Source organism: Amblyomma americanum, chromosome 10 (assembly GCF_052857255.1).
Source record: "Amblyomma americanum isolate KBUSLIRL-KWMA chromosome 10, ASM5285725v1, whole genome shotgun sequence".
In the NCBI taxonomy this organism is placed as follows: Eukaryota; Metazoa; Arthropoda; class Arachnida; order Ixodida; family Ixodidae; genus Amblyomma; species Amblyomma americanum.
Window position 1 is genome coordinate 112,013,403 of NC_135506.1, and position 16,668 is coordinate 112,030,070.

The 16,668-nt window shown below is 46.1% G+C and overlaps 1 protein-coding gene across 12 annotated transcripts in view; it reads right to left on the reverse strand.

Moving 5' to 3' along the window:
- Cadps (calcium-dependent secretion activator 1) overlaps positions 1–16,668 on the reverse strand; it is a 164,567-nt gene that overhangs the window by 93,974 nt on the left and 53,925 nt on the right. For 5 of the 12 annotated variants that reach the window (XM_077641026.1, XM_077641025.1, XM_077641030.1 and 2 more), the window contains 3 exons: positions 7,491–7,541; positions 3,902–4,003; positions 1,788–1,851 (listed from right to left, as the gene is read on the reverse strand). In XM_077641026.1, the coding sequence (XP_077497152.1) occupies positions 1,788–1,851; positions 3,902–4,003; positions 7,491–7,541 (217 nt within the window). Of the gene's footprint in view, positions 1–1,787; positions 1,852–3,901; positions 4,004–7,490; positions 7,542–14,474; positions 14,514–16,668 lie in introns of all 12 variants that reach the window. The other 7 variants (XM_077641032.1, XM_077641028.1, XM_077641031.1 and 4 more) reach the window with 2 other exon arrangements.

Here is a 16,668-nt window from a genome sequence, read left to right on the forward strand (position 1 = left end):
CGATATCAGCAAGGAAGGATCTGCAGGGAGGCCCTACGCATCCTCCTCGGCGCGAGAGCCTCGGGATTCAAAGCGAAGCAAAAGGTCTTCTGGGTACCGGCACACACCGGAGTCGAGGGCAACTCGAGGGCTGACAGCCAGGTTTGCGAGATCACGCACCGAGCCTTGCTGACGGAGGACCTCGAGAACCCCTCGATGGTGGACCCGACGTACGCAGACATCCTAAATCACTACAGAGGCTGCAGGTTCAAGTATCCCCCGCCCCACAAACTCCTCACACAGCAAGAAGCGGTCAGCTGGAGGAGGCTGCAGACTGGCACCTTCTTTAACTTACACGTCCTAAGCAAAATGTTCCCCACCCAGTACAGCGACAGCTGCCCCTGGTGCGGGGACGTCCCGACACTTTACCACGTCACATGGGAGTGTAAACACAACTACACCTTCCACAAACAGACTAACCCGAGTGCGGAGCAATGGGAGGGCCTGCTCACCAGCAGCGAGCTCACCGCACAAAGGGCATTGGTGCAGCACGCGTGCGAGGTGGCCAGGACCAGTGGAGCCCTGGAATGAGGGACCAACCTTGCTAAGGAGCCCCCGACGGCGGCGGCGGCTGCGGCAAGCGCCAAGACGCTGCTGCACAGAGACTCTCCGGAACTGACCAAAAGAATTCAATAAAGTTTTTCATTCATTCTCTCGGTGTTACATGTGCGACCTTTGTGATTGCATCAGTCCCAGAAGAGCCTCCTAACTGCTCTGCCGAGACGCTGCTAGCTCGAGCTTCGGTCACCAGCAAACCTGCGCGCACACGCTTGCACAAAGTGCACACCATATCCACCAGTGTTCATCAGTGCAAGCATCACTGAGTGTGCACTGCAAGCTGCCACTGTTTGCTTTTGCTGCTCAGACCAATGACAAAGTGCTTGACGTGTGCACTCCAGCTCTTCATGAAGCATGCCCCCAGGGTCAGCCATGTTAGCACATGTACAGTTGGTCACCAAACATAACCGCAATGTGTCGAAATATGAATGCCGTAAGTGGGAAATTGTGTTATGCAGGGACATATCAACTGGATAAAAATACTGTGCCTCTATGGCAGATTTTTGTTGTCCACAATTCTGAGCGTATGAATTGGGAACATATCAACAAGGTTCTGATGCATGTCAACAGCCATTAACGATTATTCCTGAAGCTACAGCTTAAGGATTTCCACACACTGTTTGTCTGTGTCAACGTGACCCACCAATCACTTTGCGTTCTGCCTTAGGATGACTCACGAGTGGCCAATGGCCGATGTGAGAGCTGCAGCTGGCCAAGTTGAGTGGCAGTGGCAGTATTCAAGCTGCAGTTTTGCACATACACCGGCCTGTGCATCTGTGTGTGGCCGGCTGACAGACTGCCAAGTGTGGCACGGCTAAAGAAGAAACACAACAATGTTTGTACCCTGTGCCGCAGTTGTCTGCACGATAAACAGAAGCACTGTAAAATGTGTTCCTTCCCTAGCCGCGACAGCACACACATGGTTATTCTCCTTCCACAAGCTGCTGTGCAATGTTATGAAACCCGCTTACAGGCAGCATAGATGAACTGCACAATGGGTTAGTGAAGCGTACTCGACGATGGCACACTGTGTAAAACTTAAATGAGCCCCAATTTGGCTTGCCTGGCTTTGTGCTTGGTGTGGATCTCAATTTACACAGCTACAAAATGCACACCTGTGCCTTCAACTAAAATGCTGCTCATTCTCCAGTTAAAAAGAATAAAGCCTCAAGAGAGGGAGCAGGCCTTACCCTTTCCAGCAGGGACAGGGTAGCCTTGAGGGCACCTTCGGGCCTCCCAAAGGGGAAGCAGTACCTGCGCACAACAGGCGGCCATTCGAGAGGCCTTGGTACTTTCCCTCACAAACAGCATTTCTGCTAGCAGTCTTTGCCCATTCTCTGCAGCCTCATTTGGTATTAAAAAGAATTAGTTGACGCACACTGCAGAGATGAACAGCAATTGAAGGACAAGGGATGGTCACACGCACACAGCATGGGCCTCTGAACAGACGTTCAGCTGTGCAACTTTGCTCAACAGTAACCGCATGGCCGATTTAACCAATGGAATTCCAGTACTATAGAGACCACACAAACTGGCACTATTCTTTCACACAAAAACGCAGACCCAGCAAGGGACACCACAAAAAGGGGAATTCAGCTATCTAACCACTGCTCTTCAGAACTGCAACAAGAAACAAAATGGGGGCTCGAAATCACAGCTCATCATTCTGGGATAGAGCTCTCAGTCAAGATGGAAAAGACAACGGTGCAAGCCAAGCTTACACCAATTTGTGTGGGTGTGAGCTTGCATTTTTAGATAACTGTAACACGTCTTGAATACCACGTGTGCATGTGTTTTGTTTAGAACACTGATCCGTATTTAAACAATGCATGTTTCATTGAAAACTTCAGTTGTGAGCGCAGCACTTCCCTCTTCTGTCTACTTCCAGTTGTGCTACCAAAAGCATTAATGTCAAAATACTGACTGACGGCCAAAATGCCAGTTCTACTCGACATGGAGTTTTATCCATGACACTACCCCTAAAAAAAATAATGTACAAAATGTTGCAATAAAGAGGACTTGTCGATGACAAAGAAAAGCGTGACAGCGCCCCATGGTGTAATATCTCCTCCTAGCTGTGAACAGGTGAGCGTCCACAGCAATGAATGCTCATGCGAAAAGCTCATCTACAAGTTTTCTTGCCTGCCATACACAAACATGGCGCAATGAAGCAAAAAAATTTGGAGAAGGCAGCAATGCCCACATGATGAAGAAGCTCCCAAACGGTACTCGTCATCGTGTCAAATATAAAGTGGATGCCTACCAACACTGCTGCATTATTTAAATTTTAGAAGACTCCCTAGAATGTAGTTTGTAAGATGCATCGCAGAATGGCAAGAGGGCACCAGTTACGACAGGATTATGGCGAGGCTACGCCAGGTAGCCTCATCAAGAAGTTAAGAAAGATCGTGCAAGCCCTGACCCAATGTGTCATTCGTCTTGATATGGGAGGCAGTTCGCAAATCATGCAAACCCAGCAACTTGCCTGGCTTTGAATTCTCTCATACAACATCAATTTTATTCTTGACGGAGGCACAAGGTATGGCTTGACACATAAGTGAAAACATTACATAATGCGACGCCAAGTGCCTCTTCTGCACGCACCTCTGTTGTAACCACCTTAATTACACGATACACTTGCTTGTTTGCTCAAGTACGCACCAACAGCAATTTTTTACTTTTACGTATTCCTGCCCTGTGGAGTGTACGTGAGGCATCGCCCTGCACGTCTCTCAACAGTATAATTTTTGCCTACGACTGGCTGACATAAATGCTTCAAGCTGTCAAGTCCTAACATGCCTTGAGATGCATTCAGTTGGCAAGGCAGTAGCGACATCACTTGAAAGCATCCTTGTGCCAAGGCATCCCGATGATCAACTTTCTTAATGCTGTCGAGAGGAATGAAGAAACAGTTACCATTCCTTCATAAATATATTATGCGGCTTTTTGCAGTCTTTGCAGGTGGTGAAGAATTTGTAATGCTCTAGCATTTCAACCCCGTATCACCGCCTCGGTCAGGCATTCACTTTACAACCTCAGCCAATCACTGTGGCCAGCAGATAGGACAAGGATGAGGCCCAGTCGATGGATGAACAATGTTGAGTAGTATGGAATAAGATTAAGCTAATATGGGAACAAGAGTAAGCCCAACGCATTTGAGAATAAAAATTACAATTCATTCCTTTGAAACCTACTTGAGTTTAAACATGCACTTTCCCAAAGTCTGTGCTGTATGGTTTCCACTTGATCACACAGGTGCACGTATACACCGCCCTCTCAGGACCATGCCTTCGGAGCGACTCACCGGAAGTGTGTAATCTGGTGCTCCAGCAGAATGCGCAGGCGCTCCCGGACCTGAGCAAACATGTCCTTCTCCTCGACGGTGACGGTGCCGATTCCGTCGGGCCTGAGGAGGCAGGGGTGGGGAATCCACAGGGCACACCAGTCAGGCACACCACTCTGGCAAGCACCCCCTCAACTATGCTGAAGTGGAAACTTTACGCAGTTGGGGCTCGGAAAAGGTAAACGTGTTCAATCTGCCCTGTGCCCCAGCTGCCCACAAACGGGAACCTCCAGTGTTCCCACGTGTTAAGTAGCACTACTAGCTCCGTTCAAAGCAGGGTCCCAGAAAACCATGCACAAGGGTTCCCCCATTTAATTTGCTTAATTAATCTTCAGTGCGGCATCTACACATATGACACACAGAAGAACCATGCGGCAGAAACTCGTGACAATGAATGCGGCACACTAGCACACCAGAACTTGTACGCGACAAAGCACGCTCACTGAGCTGGCGTAGACCATGTCTGCTGTACATACAAGCCATGGACAAAATAGATATGCAAAACATGTGTGGCATTTCTGTACACCAAAAGCACAGCAAATTCATGCAGACGATGCAACAGTCAAGGATGGCCAGATCTGCAACAGATGTGCATGCAGTTGAGCATGATGTCCAATGCCCAAGAGTGCAGAGTATACGTGATGATGCAGACTCATTGTGGAGCAAGCCTCAAGATGTCGTAAACTAGAGAAGCAGGCTTCCACACTAAGGCCGTAGATCCTATCATTTACATGCTACACAAAGTTTGTCAATCTCTACATTTGGTGCCTGCTGCAAACAAGGCTCTCGGAGAAGCATCGTCTGTGCACTGACTTTTCCCCTTACAAAGAAAAATGAGACAAACACCACAGCTGTATTACCAGAACACTGCAGATGGAATGCTAACACTGTGAATTAGCTTACCGTTCAGATCATTTCATAAAATGTTAGTACCATTATGTCTGACAGCAAAAATTTATGACTATCTTTCCTAAAAGCTGGAATTCTCTATTACCCCGGTGATATTTCCTGTTCATGATGATTATCTGACTTTTCACTGATTCATGACAAACACAGCTCAAAGCCTCCTGTACTAGTGTGACATCCTCACAGCAGACTACTGGAGTCGCATCATATCGGTAACTTCCATAGCACCTACACACAGAATACAACGTGCTAGCTCATGTAAGGTGCATGAAATCAAACTTATAAAAAGCTTGGTGCATTAACTGCACATAACAACACATACAAGTTGATCTCCCGCATTTCTTTTTACCAGGATAAACTAGGCTCCAGCGCTAAGCTGGAGCACTTAAGCTGCATTTTACTCAATGATTAGTGTATGCTGAGATGTAGCAACTGCATGACTAAGGTTTGTCTCGCAAAGCAGAAGTGTGAATCTGTAGCGAACACCAGGCTTAGACAGGCAAACCGGCAGGATCCCAAGCGATGCTACTCCACTACACCAACTGACTGAATTGCATAACACTACTGAAAATTTAAGCTGTTATCTTCTTCTTGTTCCGCCTCATTCAGTTCTACATTGTGTTTCAGAGCTATGTGGGCAGGTACACGGGTGATAAATTCTTATCTACTTTCGATTATGTGCAAAAGGATAGGCGCACCTCGCCAGCTGACAAGTAAAGAGCTTTGGCTTCTAAAAATACAGGAACACAATACCACTGAACCTTCCTGCATGATGCCTGACAGGACGGGCTAAATATATGTGAAACTTTTTCATGTTTTAAAGCAACTGACATGTTGGACAGAGCACAGAGTAGGTTCTAGGACAAGCACAGAGGGCAAATTCCCCTGCTGCGGTACGTCACAACTCAAACCCACATAAGGAGAGGTGGCACACATCTCAAAGCCTCTCCCCCAACCCAAAGAAAAAGGTTATTGTGGAGTCAAAAGGAGCCCATGGGTACCCACTAAGTATAAAAGCACCATGCCTCCAATTAATTTCATGCACGGTACAAAAATAAAGAAAAAAACTTGTGTGCACTCACTATTACTGATAAATGCAAAAAATGACTACCAGGTCTACTTACAGAGTTCCCAGTAACAACAAGGCCAAGAAGTAATTTTTAAAAATGGCCACACCTATCTGAGAACACAATAGTACTTCTGAAAAAGTTATGGATAGAGTTGGCAAAAAAAACACATTCCCCTGGATAACAAATTGCAAGGTGCACCACAATGGGAGTAACACATGGACTAAGTGATGTAAGCAAACCAAAAGTTCATGTTTTATTTAGCAGCCATAGTCTAGATATTCGGGCATAATTTGGATATATTTAGAATCTTCACTGCACACAGCGTAGCAAAGTGCCACCATCAGACTGCTGAAATAGCTCTTTAAAAGCATAGCAACACCACTTGCTATATCCCTTGCATGAGAAAAATATGTTTTGTTACGATGCAACAGTTCTCAAATAGCTGAATGCAGCACGACTTCTCCACTGCTCAGCTAAAAAGTTGTGCCATGCGCACTTTACATCACAGTGAAGTAAAACCTGCACTATTCTGTACTGGCATGCAATACGAGGGAACTGCAGCAAGATACGATGTAGGGCCTCACACAAGATTCCCCCACAATACCAACAAGGGCACAAAGTTAAAAATGACAACCAAGAAGTTGGGCAGTTAGCATCGACACGTTTTGTCGCAAAAGTCAGAAGCAGTCCTCTGGTCTAAAGTATAAACAAGGGTGCCAATTTGAACCAAAAACCACCTCCCCACCACCGCCCCTGTAAATCCACCCATGGTAGGTTGTAGGCAGGCAGCATGCTTCTCCCCAAAGTTTTCCCTTAATGTTCAGTGCATAGGGCCCTTTACTGAATGCACAGTGTGTTGGCACCTTCGTAGAGGACATTGTGTCCAGTGCCTGAAAGCATTTCGCACTTCACTGGCACAAACAATAAACCGACAATCGTTGAACCATGCAAGCAGCACTTGCCAGAGAAGACAGTGCAAAGTGCACACTGCTGCTTGCAAGCAAGCACGCACTATTGTTGCGCACATCTAGGGAGGCAAATTAAATATCCTCACTTTCTGCCTAGCTGCTTATAAAGTCTGCAGACACCCAAATACCTGCATGCATTTCTGAGTATATGCCTCCGTGTGAAGAACTGTATATACTTTATGCACTGCTAAGGATCAGGTGAAATCTGACCGAGACTGCCACCTTTCAACTCTGTGCCCAGGGGGTTCTTTTACAAAGAGACAGTAGTGTGCACTGGTCAACCCTGGCAGGCAATCAGCTGCTCTGCTGAAGAGTGAATGTGGCACAAATCCCAACAATGTCGGCTTTGACCGAAGCCAGCCCACCAGTTTTGCAATGCCTGCACCAAGTGACTGTTTGAATCCTTGCGCACTAGGGCAGCTTGAATGGCCTGACTGAGGTGTCCTGGTCAAGCCGATGACCACACATGCAATGGCACAACTTCCGCTTACACTGGGCTCGTTTGCACAAATGCCCCCGTGTGCAGCAGTCATTAAGGTGCACGAATGCCCAGGTGCCTACCGATGCACGTGTGCTCTTGCAGTGTATGAGCATAACAGCACTTACTTGAAGTCTTCGGGGCTAATAACACCTGGCTCAAGAGGTAACGAAGACTGCCTGAGGATTCAACACATCACAAGGTTCAAGGCAGGGACCTAATACTGTTCACACGTGTCTGCCCCACCACTACAAGAGGAAAGCTCACAAAGTGGTCAAATTAATGCATCTCACACCCCAAGCTTTTCATGGCAGCTCACCATCTACACCACAGAACGCCTCGCGGCAGATGAATTAGAGACATGCCCGATACTTAAGGGGGGACACGACTTTAAACATGAACTTTCTCGTTTTTTTGGTGGATTAGGATAAAAACTTTTCTGAATGTTATGAATGCTTTCGAACATAAGTGCACAAAATTTCAGAATTACAACTGAAGAACTTTTTTCTACAATTTCTTACTTTTCTACACCTTGTGGAAAGCCTGCAGACTCGAACAAATGTGGCAGAAGACTTGTTCAAAAATTCACTGTATTTCTGAATGCATGCTACAAGTGACGACAGTGCTGGATTTTTTTTTTTTTTCAAAACAAAAATTTTTTCTTTTCATTTTTTACAAAGCAGTTGGCATAGCTATGTTTAAACTGTAAACAAGATGTTACACCAAAAATCTGTAATCCATCAAAATGAAAATTCAAGACTGTCATCGCATAGAGTGAAGTTCTGTGAGTGCAACAAAACAAACTGGGTCAAATTAGGCAAAACAATTGCGAAGAAATCTGCTCCACAAGGTGAACATCCAGTCAGAAAACTGTAATGAAAAAAAATCCCACTTTTCGAGCATTTCCCAGATATACAGTGCCACCGTGGTTCAAGAAACTGATTTTTTTTACCGTTTGTCGCGATCTGAAAGCTGCGTCCCCCCTTAAATGTGTGCTTACTTCATAGGGCACCGAATTATTTTATGCTTTCAGAAATAATGATGATGATTTCAGTTTTAATGGCACTAGGGTAGCTTTGGCAAACATTGCCATGGCTACAGTGCTTTTGGTTTTCACGAGGTGGGGTCAATGACCCATTTTTCCAAGCATTTCACAAATAACCTATTCAGCCTCTGTCATTAAGTGGACGTCACCGAAGCTACCACTATTTATTCTGGCTGCAATCATCACTGAGAAACCATAGACTGACATGAATATGTACACAATTGTGTCACACACCATTAGTTCTCTCAATGACTTCTCAACGGCAAGAAAGTGTACTGCGCACACACAAACAAGGACGAGAAAGGTACACAGCAAGCACAGATGCTGTGCGCCCTTCTTGTCCTTGTTTGTGTGTGCGCAGTACACTTTGTTGATAATGACTGAGCGACTCGCCCAACAACGCTCTCTCTTAGACGTCTCAGAGACCAGCTAGACACCAGAAGCCTTTTCACTGACTCCAGTGAAAACACTGCTTGAACAGCCTGAAATAAGAAATTATCTGAAGCTAATAACCAGGGCATTACTATGTAATCATCAAACACCATTCCTGTATCTTTTAAGGGCCAAAATCTATGCTTTGAGGTCAGCAGTTCGGGGACCTTCCAAAATTTGAAGGTCCCCAAATAACTAACAGACTGAAGCAGTGCGGTTTTATTGCCAGCACTACTCACTTAAATTCTTTGCAGATCCCTCGCTAATTATTGCACTTGGGGTTAAAGCTGCTCTGAAAAAGCACGACTCGTCGATTGGCCATGTTTTCGGCATTTCACACAGGCCAGCATTGCCCAGCCAAATTGACATTAGCACCAGAAGAGAGATTTTTCAAATTGCCTATAAATGAGCTTAGTCATTTGTGAATTCTTCAAGGTTCAATGCCACGATATCTTGACTATACAAATCGTACGAGGTCACAAAGAAATAATCACATCACCTAAAATTGCTATCATCAGAAAACTAATCAAATTTGCACGTTGAAGCCCAACAAATGCATTCACACAGATATACGGCTGGAAATCTCTAGTTTGCCCTTTTGAGTTCTTTTCTCCAGGTTGAACCGCAGAGAATTTGGAACCTGTAAAACTGGGCTACTAATATTGTTTCCTAACATTTGTCAAAATGAGCCTGTGTGTGCGTGCCTGCATTCATAGGGACTGATGCAGCAGCACGAATGTTTCCACCAGTCAGTGCTTGCGGGCGTGTACTGCACGACTTGGCTACTGCAGCATTACCAATTGGTGGGATGCGCCCTCGTGTAGAGGAGGGGACACCCTGATGCCTCTTGCAGGCTGATCAAGATCTCACTGACCGGAGCTGCCCTACAAGAAAGAATTGTGCGATCCTTGCCTTATGTACAGCCACAATATTACCAGCACTTCTTCCACCGCTAAAGCCTGCTAACGCTGGCAGCTCCAAGTGCTTTTACATTCTTACGCTTATGAAGACAAGCTGATGCATTTTCAGCCATTAACAACCAACTAGTAGTTTCAACCAGCCACAGCCCAACAGCGCACAAAATCCTGATGAGTGAGCAGCCATTTTGGAACAGCTTAAGTGATGGGACAGTAGGCATGAACACAGTGCAAACGCTCTTCACTAACTGGAGGTTTATTTCCCCCATTCCAAGCATGCATACTCTATGCCATCACGCTTGACTGTGCACCTCTGCCCAGCTCTTCAGCTAGCCTCTGTTTTGATGTCCACTTCAGACTAAATTATGCACCTCTGAACAAAAACCAACGGTCAATAGTTGGCACCTGCACTACCTCCGTGTCTCCCCTCCCACGCCCTCCGCGCTGTTCAGAATGAGCCATACCAAGTCAAACTTCGTACGTTTGGGGTGCAATGGCGATGCTAGTCTTTCTCCGTTCACTGGTCACCCCATTTCTTGGCACAAGTGCTGTGCTGGTATGGCAACATATTGATCTGGATTGGCTCGTATACCGGGTTTTCCAAAACTGGCATGAGACAAGCTTCCCATTACTCACAAAAAGCTACATTATTCTGTGGCCAATGCAGCTGTTAAAGGGGAACTACATTTTTCTCGGAGCCAATTGTTCCGCCCTAGAAATAAGTGCAAAAAGAATTACTGAATTTCGAGCAAGAAAACAAAAGTTATTGCACTTACAAAGTCAAAAATAAAGTGATCAGATGAAAGTGCAATTCACTAGCTCAGCGCAGAGATTGGCCACTATCAATGACAACTGTACCTTGCACACACACAGCGAAAGCTTCCATGTAACTGCTTCCTCGCCAGGGAAGCTCACAGCAGTGTATTCTGACGGCATCACACCTCCATGTATGCACCGTAGACAGGGCAGCGGTGACTGATTCAACAAATGAAGCTCCCCGATTTTTCTTTGTTGGTAAAATTGGATGGCTAACACCGGTACTCTACCCCTCTTCAACCTCGCCTCCCGTTTAGCTTTTCTCTTCATATTTTGGAACAAGATGTGTCGGCCCACTTTACTTTTCGCTGCCTCCTCAGTGTGGTTTGAACAGCAGCGCTCACTTCCACGAAAGTTTGGAAGCGGAATCGAAAGTGTCATCTCTAGCAATGTTCCTATCATAGTTTTCGCTAAATTCCACTTCCTCTTTTCAGTCTTTGTTGCATACAAAAAGCTTGCAGCATTCAGAGACATCAGAATTTGGATACATTTCACAACCATTAACGAACTAAGTTCATACTGCATGGCCAACCAACCAGAAAGGCAGAGCCCAATCTGGCCACCACTGCCCGAAATCATGGCTGTTTTGGCACCATCAACTCGAAAGGAGCATTCCTGGAGAAGATTACAATACTGACTATCGCAATCTCGGCAATCTCTCTGGGTGTTCAGGCATCACAATGTCCCATATTATGCATACAAGGAAGAAAGACCACAAGCTTAATTCCCGTCACAGGGCCCATTTACAGGCTTCTGCAATGGTGCTTGCTGGTGGTTTTCTCCTCTGAGTCCCACATGGTTTGATTGCCAAGAGTTCCTTGAGTGACACCTATGGCCAAGCAGGAGAATGCCGTTCACTCGTTGTTCTATACCACGCAATGTGCAACACAGGCAGCACTTCAGAGGTGGAATCAATGCGAATGCTTGGAACACGTAGTACGACCACAGGTGACCCGGTTGTCGGCTGATAATACAGCTGTGTTACAATCATCATTCTACCCATTCAGCTCCACAGTGATGCCATTTACACAAGCACTATAATCCCACCAGCCCCAAAAGTAACGTTGCCACCTCTCTTTTTCACGGACATGTAGACAACAGCAGGCCTTACTTCTGCTGTCTCTATACAAAAGCAGAATCCCATGCTGAACAAAACTGTGCCTAACACTGAAAAAAAACAAAAAAAAAACAGACAGATTACAGCAAGGTTCTCGAAGTGTGTTCTATGGAACCGTTGGTCACCTTGCAGCATTTGTTTTGGGTTCCTCGAATACATACATACATGTAAATCCATGCATGCCTCAACATCAACCTTTCTTTTACACACCTTGTTATGTTGATTGGTTCACTGTACAGTCAGTCATCTTAAATTGAATTTGAGCCTTTTGGGAGGGCCTTTTGCTTGAATTTTTTTTTTTCTGCACATTAGGGAGGAAGGGACAAAAGCTAAGACACGTGGGCTCCCTCAGCATGTTTTGAATGCCACTGGAATTCCCCAGGGCTAAAAGTGTTACAAACACCCCATTTACACAATGCTTTCAGAGTACAGTGGAATAAAAAGCAACAACTTTTCACTTTCAGCCAGTGCATAAAGCAGCTCCTAATGTGAACAGGAAAAGAGGCCCGGTGCTGCCACAAACATAGAGGATGTTGCAGCCACTGTGGTGGCAATGTGCGGCAAGGACCAGTGCACTGAAGCAGATGGGTGCGAGAGTGGCTCCTACTCTGCCCTCCTTTCTTGAATCGATGACACAGAAGTGTTTTGTGGGTCAAATGCAATCTCATAACAGTGAGCAATCTGGGGCACTCAGTCGTTTTTCTCGGAGACTTCAAAGACACCACTCAAGGGGGTGGCGACAGTGTTGTAATTTCACAAGCAGCGGCAAAGACACACCTCGTGAAAGCTCAACAGCAGAGGCAGAGTTCCTAAATAAGGAACTCCGTTTCTGAAGACCTCCTTTGGGCAGAACTCACCTGCACTGCTTCCATTTTTTTCCTTCCACTCAAAAGCCACCGAAAATGGAGGCAAAACAAGTAGTCCTAAAAATCAGCCACTCCAGGCAAAGCACTGTACTCACATACCCAAACCTATGCTGTATCATGGAAATATCCAAAATGAACTGTAATGTGAAGAGTGTGAGCCACTAACACTGACTCCACATATGCTGATGTTTCCTGTATGTAGCAACTGAGCTGGTCTTTGCAGTGTCACCAACACTGAACGTCCGGACTTCAGATGCCATCAAGTGACCCTTCCTAAAACACAACACCATGACAGAGACATTTCCCAAACCCAGTGTCCTGTCCCAAAGAATGCAAATGAAGGCAGGCCAATGTTGCAGAGAAGGCGCAAAGGTCAGAAGATGCCCCCTGGAGGAGGACTCACTCATGCAGTTTACATACACAGCTGCCTCGTGCATCACAGTCGTGCGGCAGCCTGTGGCAAACGGCAAAAAAAGCTGTGGCGAATGCACTGCAGCTGTGAAATGCCTCTTCCTTTTACCGCTTAGCAGCATTTTATAATCAGTTCAGTCACCGGTGAGCCCGTGAAATGTTTAGAACGCTGTGCTGGAAAGGGGCACCGTGAGCTGCAGTTACTCAGAAAGGCTGTGCATTACGGTTCCTCTCAAAACAAATTCTTGCTCAATTACTATGAAAATGTGCTTTGCAGGTAAAGTGAACTATTAAAGAGGCTTCTCAACATAGTAGAGCAAACCTGAATTAAATACTTTTAGCCCCAGGCAAAATAAATGCCTTCAACGTTTATTGTTTGATACAAATAAAAAACAACAAATTTGTCAACCAGAGTGACTACCTGCATCCTTATTCGTACTCATAAATTCAGCCTATCCCACTCATCATCCAAACCATAAGCACTGCACCTCTTCTGGGCAAGCCTGCCCTGCCACTGAACGTGGCCCAACAAGTGGCCCCGTGGGCAGGATGTGCACCAGTCTTTCTTTTTTACGAAAACGTTCGCAAACACTGAGGATAAAAATGAGGTCCTGCACCGGCGGTAGATTACCATGTTCTAACGACTACTTTAACTGAGAATGAACCTTTTATAAGCGAGAAAGGGCTGATAAACGAAATGCAGGTGCCATCATGACTCACCAATTTTTGCTACAAAGCTGTGACAACACAAAGACCGATTTCCTGATGTAGATTCCTGAACTTAGGCTACACCACCATTCAGCTCCGAATGGTCAGAGTCTCATTTAGTTGACTAGATACAAGTCTCGAATTAGAGGCAAGAAAATTTTAAAATGCGATTCTCTCAGCAATATACGTGTCTTTCTCAGTTGGACAAATGTCAACACGGCCAGGAAAAGCCACGGAATCCATTTGCGCTACAAACGAAAGTTGGACAGTTGTCCTTGGTGTCCCTTTAACCCTTTAACCGCCAAATGAATTCCCAAAAAACGTGCCAAAATCGCCAAATTTTGGGGCATTATTTGCCAGAAATGACTGTTGTCAGGCTTAAAACATGCGCTAATGGTGCAAAACACTTTTTTTTTTATGGACAACTACTGCCCTCTAGTGTTGAAAACTGCAACCAACACAACTGCCGACCGCAACTTGTCTTTGGCGGTGGGAGTAGCACAACATATTGGGCCAGACAAGTGTGACTTGTCATTGCCAATGTTGATACAATATTCCATGACGAGTATGGCTCAGGGTTGGTGGTTAAAGGGTTAATTAGGAGGACCACGCTGCCCACAGAAGCCAGAAGAAGATGCATGCAGGTCTGCTGAGCCTGCCTCAAAAAATCAAAGCCAGTGCAACATGTCTGTGGAACAGAGACAGCGAACGGCATGCACAGAGGCAACGAGGGCATGCCGGGCAACGGGGGGGAGGCAGCAGGTGCATGGGGTGACAACGATGGCGGAGGAGAAACGTACCTCACGTCTGTAACGACCAGGCCGGCTGGTGGGGCGATACTTTAAACCGGCAACAACGTGAAGCCAACATCAGTCGTCGCGCTCTTCAGATTCACGCGCACGGCACTACATGGTGGCATGCACACTCTAGTCTGCCAACTGATCGAGTGAAAACACCCGCTGGGCCCTTTTCTCCTGGTGTGACTGAGATTTGTGGCCAGCCTTTATGACCTACACACAATGCTTCGCGCACATAAGTGGCCAGAAAAAAACAAGAAAGTTGTTTCGATGATTGACAAGCCGTAGACTTTTCAACATTCCTGATAAGTAGGAACCATATTGAGTTGGGGACCTGCACCAAATAATGTGAAGGACGCTCAAAAACAAACTCTCCTCATTATTACAATGCAAAGAAACCGAATTCGATGAAGCAAAGTTCTGAACACTCCATACAATTAATGTAGAATAACTTCTTGCTGGGCGAGTTGGTGCATGGCTTTTGTGGGATGGCGTTGCACACACAACCAGACGTACACAGGAAAGAGCAGAAGATGACAGAGCGCTCTATCTGTCATCTTCTGCTCTTTTCTATGTACGTCTTTTCGTGTGCGCAATGCTATCCCAAGAAAGCCGTACAATTAATTTTCAGTTAGGCCACCGCGATCAAAACGCAACACAAAATTTTCTGTCGCACACCTGTCGACACAATTTTGTCTTGCAAGACAAGTTTTCCTGGTGTGCACTGTGTCATGCGACAGGGGCTCGTGTCTTGGGTTCTTTTGCACGACAGAGCTGTTTGCAGTGGGACTGAACAGAAATGGACATTATGAGGGCTCCCAGAAAAACTTTTTTAACTTTGGCTGTAACAAGAGGTGTTCATCTCACACTTATGGCACAAGACAATCCATGTGGGTGAAAATTCAGAAGAAAAGGGCCCAGGATTGCGCTGTGCACCACGGCAGGTTTTCTATTCCTAAAATAAACTGCTACCACTAATATTCTTGAGGAACACAGCACTAGTACGCCTGACACATGCATGTGGTGCCTTACTGTATCTTGCCTAATCAACTTCTCATGCGACTCATTCATTTTCACTGCAAGACCTTACGCAACACGTTTACTGAGGCAGCATTGTTGTAATAAGCGATCTGTGCATCCACCAAAATCATCAGAGGCAATTATGGCGCGTGAACGAAAGTCACTTAATCAGCAGCATTAGACAACCGCTGCAACCTGTTTTGCCTTTCAGAGTTAGGAAACGCAACGACAACTACAGAAGACACTTTTTAAGCGCCCTGCAAAGGATGTACGTCTGCTGGACTAGCAGAGACAAAAAAAAAAAGAAAAAAAGGCTGCCACCAGAGCTAAGCACCACAGACCCGATGAGATAAAACTAGTGGCAAGGCTCAACCAAGCAGACAGCAGGTGACAAGGGGGGCCAGCTGAACCCTACGACCACTACCACTACAACGGAAAGAGAAGCAGACGTCTACCGGAATGCAGCTACGGAAAGGAAAAAAAAAAAAACATGACACTGGGCTACACAGGCCTTTTAATGGCAGCCGCCTGGCACACCTCCACTAGCAGCAGCAGCAGCAGCAGTAGCAGCAGCCCAGGTCCGACTTGGTTTGCACTCACCGTATCAATGTTCAGGACGTACGTGACCCAGGCGACCCAAGACAACTAGCACAAAACCTCCCTTGTGCAACGATCCCGCTAGATGCAGTAAAACTTTGGCACACACCACATACTATCCTACTGAAAGCCTGCTACTGGAGGGCTTACGGTGAAACGGTTTCTGGCACCAAATTCAAATTTCAATTGTCTTAAGCATGACCTGTTCAAGGAATGCCAAGTGACTGCTGAGCTCGCAAGCATGACAGTATCCCTCAAATCAATGAAGGCTTGCCCATTAGCAGTTGATCGTGACAGATGTGTGCAGAACAGAAAAAGAAAAGGTCTTTACTTTTATGCGACAGGCACTTTGTGGTTAACGCCATCTGCTGATGATGGTGCCAGGTTTCAAAGTCTCAAGCATTCAGCTACAACTCCTGAAATGGTCAGCGGCTGGCCCTTGCTTGCACTGCAGTTACCCCACACTCATTTGTGCCGCAGAAAGCAGGGCCCTGGGACAGCAGTGCAGTGCGCTACGATTCTGATCACCTTCTCGTTGCCTTTGTGGAAAACATCCTCAAACAAAGGAGCTCCAACTGTC